The 8,637-nt window shown below is 37.8% G+C and overlaps 1 protein-coding gene across 1 annotated transcript; it reads right to left on the minus strand.

Moving 5' to 3' along the window:
* Positions 1-1,059: 1,059 nt before the first annotated feature.
* Positions 1,060-8,431, minus strand: LOC593043 (ankyrin-3-like). Its single transcript, XM_030988262.1, has 6 exons — positions 8,349-8,431; positions 5,436-7,086; positions 4,665-4,868; positions 3,950-4,107; positions 3,018-3,052; positions 1,060-1,388 (listed from the first exon to the last, which is right to left on the minus strand). Exons 1-6 carry the CDS (start codon positions 8,429-8,431, stop codon positions 1,060-1,062), a joined length of 2,460 nt encoding a protein of 819 aa, XP_030844122.1.
* Positions 8,432-8,637: the final 206 nt, after the last annotated feature.

Consider the following 8,637-nt stretch of genomic DNA (forward strand, 5'->3'; position numbering starts at 1 on the left):
GAAAAGGATAGTGGATATTTAATCGAGATTACTTCATATGACAGATATTTATGCCGTACCCAAGAGTTTCCATGAGGCTTGTTGGTCATACGAAACTCCAGCGGTATTTCCCTAGACTGTGGCATAATCTTTGGAAGAAAAGGCATGAAGGACATTCGTTTGCTTTTCATATAGAACAGATTTGTAATGAAGGCCGGAAATACTATTGTGAAGTGCTCCAGTAAAATCTCCACATGGTTGCATGTAACCAGACAGGTTCTTGAAGTTTGTACAATGCGATCAGCTTTTCCTTCTGTAAATAAAAATGAAATGAATTGCACACAAACATATTACTAGTAGTAGTTGTTTTTGTGGTAGTAGTAGTTGTTGTTGTGGTTCTAGTAATATGATTACATTTAGTTCTTTCTTCAATATCAGTGGAAACATTACCTGTTTTTGGTAAGCTTTCACTCGCTGAGCTACAAGCTTCTTTAGACCTTTGTATTTCTTTCCACTGTTTGTGAAGAAAGACGGAATTTTCAAGCTACATCACCGACCAGATGAACCTCTTTGGTGATTTAGTGGAAGTCGAGGTTGTAGTGATTTGCTACTCGCTACCAAAATGTAAATTGGTACCTTGTAATTGCTGGGGTAATAATAATCGTAGGGTCATAAGAATGAGTAGCATTGATACTGATGATTCTTGCGTATTAAAGTAAAATTTGTATTATTATCATTATTATTAGTAGTAGTAGTAATAGTAGAAGTATTATTATTATTATAATCATCAGTATCATTATTATTATTATATTAACTACTACTGTAAATATTCACCCTGTTCTAGATCCTAGACGAATTATCACATTCTGTCTATCTACGATCCTTTACCCCACTCAGTTGTTAAACGGGTATTTGCTCGGATGCTTTCAGTTTTGGATGATTAGAAATTACATCCCTGTAAAATGGCGACTGGCTAGAAAGCTCTCCATTTAGTTGGAGGGTATGTGGTATTATAACAACTACAAAAAAAAATTCTTCTTCTTCTGATTTCGACATGTTAATGAACTTTCTGTTTCTTGATCACACTGCTTTACCGTGATTCCAGAAGTACAGTACGACCTGCACTTTTGTCGGATCAATGAGGTTGGCACAATGAGGAATCTTCAACGTGACAGGTTTTTCTGATACAAATTGTAATCCTGACGGAAGACACTGGAAGCCATAGGTAAGGAGCGTCTCGTCGTGCCTCAGGGTGATTTCAGGTGGGATGTCTTTAATAACATCTAAACTGATCGTTTCACTAGAACCCTCTTGCAGCGCACCGGGAGGGATGGAAAGAGTGAATCCGTATGACGGGATCTGAAGCTCTCCTCCATTATGGTCAAAGATCCCTTCACAATGGTATTTGTCTACGGTTAAAATCATTTGTAACATTATCAACACATGTATCAATTATGATGCGAGGAGATCTTGACTTAGGTATTATAAATATTCAATGTATTCTGTATTTGAAATACTTTCCAAAAACAATTTTTCGAACTTGAGTCACAACAGTGTCATATAATGCCTGGAAGCCCTAGAAGTAGGTTTTTGTCCTGTGTGATCTCTTTTTGCAACGCTTTTTACATTTACGAGGAACTACGTCGACTTCACATTATGCAACAATATTAATAAATGTAATAGCCTACTCATTATGCCCCCGAAAATTACACCCTACGACAATTTCCCCCTGGAAGAATAACCCCATGGGACAATCACCAAATGGACTATCATCCCAGGACAATAACCCCCTTAAAACAATACCCGATTTTGTTTAAATTATTTTTTTTTAAATTTATGTATTTATTTTTATTTATTTTTATTTTTATTTATTTTTTTAAATATTCTTTTTAGTGAAATCCTCCCCTTGGACAATCAACCCATGGTAATTACGTCATTAAGACGCTTGTCACAAGGGCCCATTACCTCAAAGACAATCATTATTTCCTCTGATTACCATTACCCCCTAGGGCGAATACCTGGATGATAGAACAATTACCCCTCGGACCATTGAAAAAAAGCACAAACATCATGTACGAGTCCTCTCACCCTTTCACACACACACACACGCAACCACACCAACACACACCCACACACCCATAATGGCCGCCTGTTGATATCTTTCTGGGTTTTCTTTTTCTTCTTTTTTCTTGTTTTTGTTGAGGGAGGGAGGGGGTGTGCGTGCGGGAAAAGAGTGTGGTTTTTTGTGTGTATTTGCATTCGGCAGGGACGATAATTCTTTTAGGTAAAAACAATTTTAGAACAATATGGAAATTATTATTTTAATGCAAGTTTAAAATTAGACCGAAAGAACAAGAGATTACATCGCAAAGGACGATCTGACACATTAGAAAAGGCTACAAGCAATTCAATCCCACGCATGGACCCATTTATTCCTTCAAATACTCTCACGTTATGTCCCTCATTTGTACGCATTTCCCTTTTCTGTAATTTATGTTCAGCGCCTATCAAAAATGCATGAAAATATTTATATCTGGAGTTACAAAATCAAATGAGATAAATGTACCAAAAAGCGGAATACTTTTTATCTTTTTTTTTAACATTAAGCCCTGCATACCAAAAACATTAATATGTATTATACATAATTATATTGTAATAAAAGAAAGGATATTTAAACTATATCTAATCCTCAAAAATGGCATTCAAAGAATAAGAAAGCTCACAAATTATTCTTTATCTTCACCAGAACTCAACCTTCTCTTACGTGGCTCCAAAAAATAAAAAGTCCCCTCTACGCATTATGGACATTAAGCTAAACAATAAAACTGATCACAGCGTCTATCATTTCTCTCTTTTAAATATGAATTTGTACTTCTGAATATGAATTTGGCGATTGCCTAAATTTTTCCTGTTCTGTTCTTGTTTTTACAATGCACCCATGTCAATCCAAATCAAAATGAAAACCTTATTAATCATATATTTATCATTATTTGTTTATGATAATGCAGTTTTATTATTCATTTAACACAGAGTGTTACCTCGATCAGCTCTGATGATGTCCATGGCAGGATACCTGCGAATTTATGCGAATGAAAACGTAGAAAAGAAAAGTGATATTAACATATTGTTTCAACCTTCAGGATATACTTAGGCAAGCAAAAGGTATTTGATCAAATATCCACAGATCCTTTACCCATGGAGAGGTCCTACTTTCTACTTTTAAGAATAATCATTGCTAAAGTAATGAAGGTGCTTCATATATGACTACTTTTTGTTTGCCCTTCAAAATAATACTTCCACTTGGGTACTACAGTACATACTGTTTGTTCATAAATGAATAATGAACGCATACTTTCATGTACACATATCCAGTGCCCATCTCAAGGTTTTTTTTTGCACAGTTTTACAATTGTATCTAATAACTGATTTATACAATCAGCAGGAATACTAAGATTTAAGACAAAGTCAGGACAAAACGGGATGTAATGAATGTATGGAAATTATAGCTTTCAAATGCAATTTTTCACACATTTCTTGCAAATAAAGACTCTCCTATCTACAAAAAGTAAGCATGAGAATTTTCAACAGGATTTAGCACAATTAATATTTCAACTGGCCAATATTCTAAAATTCATCTAATGGAGTTACTAAACAATCAAGTATTACTATTCATATACTACTATTCATTATAGTTTAATTAAATTTGAACAGATTTTGTTGGATCAGTAGGGTAAATTTTACCCTATTTCATCCACATAATTCACAACCTGGTAGAAATCACATTTATAACTCAGCATGAAACCCCAAATCCAAATTTAAGAAAACAATGTTTATAATTTGTATTCGTCTTTTAAAATAATAATAACTGTATTTTGTGAAGCACTTTAACAGTTAGATTGTAGACCACTCGACTAATACACCATTTCTATATTTGTTCTAAATGCCCATGTTAATATAATCCTTCCCCCACCTTGAGAAAATCATCTGGCGAGTGATTTCATCCGTGGCATAGTGGACTGGCAGGTTGCCTTGGTTATCCTTGATGTCCGGCTTTGCTCCGTTATCCAAGAGATAGAACACCAGGGCCTTCCTGGGAGACAATTCATTCTGATAGAAGACTTCTGAGATCTAAAAGAATTATCAATAGAAACGACTGTTTAAACTTTGAGAGGCCTTTTTGTTTTAGAAGATTTATCCACAGATTCATAATTCCGAACATTTGTCGTGTTTTTCTGATGGTTCGTTTATGCTTATAATTCCAAAATTTTAAGAGGTATCACTACTCCAAAGGTTGTTAATCCGAAATGGAATAAGGTTCCTTATTCAAAAGGGTTTGTAATTCCAAAAAGTGATACCGAATTTTTGTCATTTTTGCAATTATGAGCTCAATCTTATTTTTTTAGACTTACAAACCCTCTTTAGGTTTCAGAATTATATGAATCCTATTTCATTTTTCAAGAATAAGACCTTTTTTTTATAATGTAGATTTAGAGACTTATTCATTGTTAAATTTCTATGCTCATCCATGTGTGAATGGTATGATTCCAATTGCATAATTGTAGTAAGCAATTTGGTTAGTGTAGTAAGCAATTTGGTTAGTGTAGTAAATTACTGCACAGCAATTTTCGCTGGGGCAAGTGTCGTACAATCCCAGGGATAATGTGTTCTTGAGTTCTTCATCTTACCTTTTGGAGTGCTGGTGTTGCTTCAACTTTGCTGTCCTCCCGACCTAAAAGTCTGATGGCTTCGTGAAGACAAGTCTGTCCGTCTATAGACTGGATGTTGAGATCGGCGCCACGAGAAACTAATGTCTCGATGATGGAGGCGTAGCCATTGTGCGTGGCTAAATGAACTGCTGTGTATCCTTCCTTGACATGATGTCTAACAACCTGTGACAGAAAATAGCCTCAAGAATTCAAAATCTAAAAACATAATCAGGCTTTGTTATGCATATAAGCAGTTTCTTTTCTAGTTTTTCATATGTTTAATCACCACATAGACATACATATACTCAAATGTACACACATATATTCAAATGTAAGCAATTATTATACAGTCAAACCTGTATGTTAAGGTCACCCATGGGAAACAAGAACAGTGAGCACTGTAGACAGGTGGCCTTTTTAAAGAGGTTCTCAAGCAAACATTTCTTTCTCGAGGGAAGTAAAATAAACGGCCACGATACAAAGGTGGCTTTCTAAGACAGACTTGACTTACATGTATATGCACTTGTACGAGATAGGTTTTGAGAAATCCTTGTGGAATTATTTTAACCTTTTTCATAATTCAGACAATCTACATACATTTACAAGAAAATTGTAACAGGATTATTACGGCTGAAGACTAGCTAACTCTTTTCAATTTATAGTGGTATGATTTTGATACTTGCAAGAATGTTGATAAACAGTATGATAATTTTATTTCATATGAAATTATAGGAATACTAAATCAAATACCTTCTTCTCATCTTCTGTTAAACCCTTAGTATCTGCACGGCCATTTGGGGAAGAAAGGTGTTTCTGCCCTTCAGCACACCGCGTATCTGGACTCGTCCCATGCACTTGGTCTTGTTTTGCAGCGAGTGGCAACGCAGTCTGATCAGGTTTGATCAGATTAACTTCAGCTCCGTGCTCCAAAAGATATCTTGTGACATCGGTATGTCCATTTGCAGCAGACAAATGCAATGCAGATGATCCCTTCTTGGTAACCTTGCTAACATCTGCAAGTTGCTGAAGTATACACTTCACGACATCGATGTGACCATTCTGAGCAGCAATGTGCAAGGGAGTCCAACCGTCATTGTCTGTCGCATCAATGTCGGCTCCGTGGGTGAGCAAGCCTTTCGCGATATCGAGATGACCATTCTGCACTCCAACATGTAGGGCTGTAGAACCTTTCTCCTTGGTGGCTCCGTTGACCTCTGCTCCTCGCCTAAGCAAATGGTCGGTAACGTCACAATGGCCAACAAATGCAGCAACATGCAAAGGCGAGATATCATCAATATCCCCTTTAGCTACTTCAGCTCCTTGTCCAAGTAGATAATCTACAATATCAAGACACCCCTTTTGCGCAGCAAAGTGTAGAGCAGTCCAGCCAACATTGTTGCTTTCGTTCACATCAGCTCCTTCACTGATCAGATACCGAACAACTGCAAGACAGCCACCTTCTACAGCATACTGTAATGATGTGCGATCAACTGTTCTGCCTCCTTGACTTGCAAGTATATCTTGAATGTCAAGATCAGACGACATAGTTTGCACACGCACAATTACCATTCCACCTTGACCTGTCTTATTCTCATCGCCATCTTGATATTTGCTTCTACCAAGATCACTTTCTGGAGCACCTCTAAAGACAGTGAGAGAATCAACAAGTCTGCTATCTGCACGACATACACCGATCTGCATACATCGCACAACATCATAGTGACCATACTGTCCATCAGATGTTAAGACGACAGAGTCATGCACACTTCTCTTATTCAGTTCAGAGCCTTGGCTAAGCAGATACTTCGTAATGTCGATATGACTAGCATATATAGCATACTGGAGAGCAGTGATTCCATCTACGTCGCAATTATCTGCCTCAACTCCATGGCTGATTAGGGATTTGACGATATCTAAATGGCCAGACTCTGATGCAAAATGTAGGGCAGTCACTCCAGAGTTATTTCCTTTGTTCATATCAGCCCCTTCTCTGATCAGATATTCTACGACATCCAAGTTCCCTTTCTCGGAGGCACTATGCAAGGCACACCTACCAAAGTCGTTGCTAGAATTCACATCAGCTCCTTGACTTAGCAAATATTTTGTCATATCAAGGTGTCCATTACTTGCTGCAATGTGTAAGGCTGTCCAACCAAAAGAACCAGCTTTATCCAGCTCGATTCCTTGACTGACTTGATCTTTCATGGCATCAAGGTCGCCTCTCTCTGCAGCGGTATGAAACTCCGTCCAATGAATTATATTTGCTTTGGCCAGCTCAGCTTGCTGACTTGAAAGCAAAATAATTGAAACACGAACATGACCAGCAGCTGCGGCAAGGTATAAGGCTGACCACCCTTTGTCATTAGCCTTATCAACATCAGCTCCTAGCCTGACCAGGTATCTGATGACGTCAAGATGACAATTCCTTGCAGCTAGATGTAATGGGGTCAAACCGTGATTTTCAACTTTATTCACCTCAGCACCTTGTCTAATCAATTCTTTGACGACATCAAGATGACCATTCTGTGAAGCTAGATGTAATGCAGTCCGACCCCGATTTTCGACTTTATTCACCTCAGCTCCTTGATTGATCAATTCTTTGACGTCATCAAGATGGCCATTCTGTGAAGCAAGATGTAATGCTGTCCAACCGTCATGTTCGACTTTATTCACCTCAGCTTGTTGACTGATGAGATATTTGGTGACGTCAGGATGACCATTGTTTGCTGCCAAATGTAAAGGGGTAAAACCGTCATTTTTAACTTTATTCACCTCAGCTCCTTGATTGATCAATTCTTTGACAACATCTAGATGTCCGTTTATAGCAGCTGAATGTAATGCAGTCGAACCATCAGTTTTGCCTTTATTGACTTCAGCTCCTTGACTGATCAGATATTTTGTTATATCACGCTGACCTTTATGTGCAGCTAGATATAATGGGGTCAAACCTTTATGTTCAACTTTATTCACCTCAGCTCCTTGATTGATCAATTCTTTGACAACATCTAGATGTCCGTTTATAGCGGCTGAATGTAATGCAGTCCAACCATCAGTTTTGCCTTTATTGACTTCAGCTCCTTGACTGATCAGATATTTTGTTATATCACGATGACCTTTATGTGCAGCTAGATATAATGGGGTCAAGTCGTCATTTCCGCTGTTTTTCACCTCGGCTCCTTGACTGATGAGATATTTGATGACGTCAGGATGACCATTGTGTGCTGCCAAATGTAAAGGGTTCAAACCGTTATTTTCAACTTTATTCACCTCAGCACCTTGTCTAATCAATTCTTTGACGACATCAAGATGACCATTTTGTGAAACTAGATGTAATGCAGTCCAACCCCGATTTTCGACTTTATTCACCTCAGCACCTTGTTTGATCAATTCTTTGACGACATCAAGATGACCATCCTGTGAAACTAGATGTAATGCTGTCCAACCATCATTTTTGACTTTATTCACCTCGGCTCCTTGACTGATGAGATATTTGGTGACGTCAGGATGACCATTGTTTGCTGCCAAATGTAAAGGGGTAAAACCGTCATTTTCAACTTTATTCACCTCAGCACCGTGTCTGATCAATTCTTTGACGACACCAAGATGACAATTCTGGGAAGCTAGATGTAATGCAGTCCAACCATCATTTTTGACTTTATTCACCTCGGCTCCTTGACTGATGAGATATTTGGTGACGTCAGGATGACCACTGTTTGCTGCCAAATGTAAAGAGGTAAGGCCGTCATTTTCAACTTCATTCACCTCAGTACCTTGACTGATCAATTCTTTGACAACATCTAGATGTCCGTTTATAGCAGCTGAATGTAATGCAGTCCAACCATCAAGTTTGCCTTTATTGACTTCAGCTCCTTGACTGATCAGATATTTTGTTATATCACGATGACCTTTACGTGCAGCTAGATATAATGGGGTCAACTCGTCATTTCCGCTG

Source organism: Strongylocentrotus purpuratus, unplaced genomic scaffold (assembly GCF_000002235.5).
Source record: "Strongylocentrotus purpuratus isolate Spur 01 unplaced genomic scaffold, Spur_5.0 spur5_scaffold_17, whole genome shotgun sequence".
NCBI lineage: Eukaryota > Metazoa > Echinodermata > Echinoidea > Camarodonta > Strongylocentrotidae > Strongylocentrotus > Strongylocentrotus purpuratus.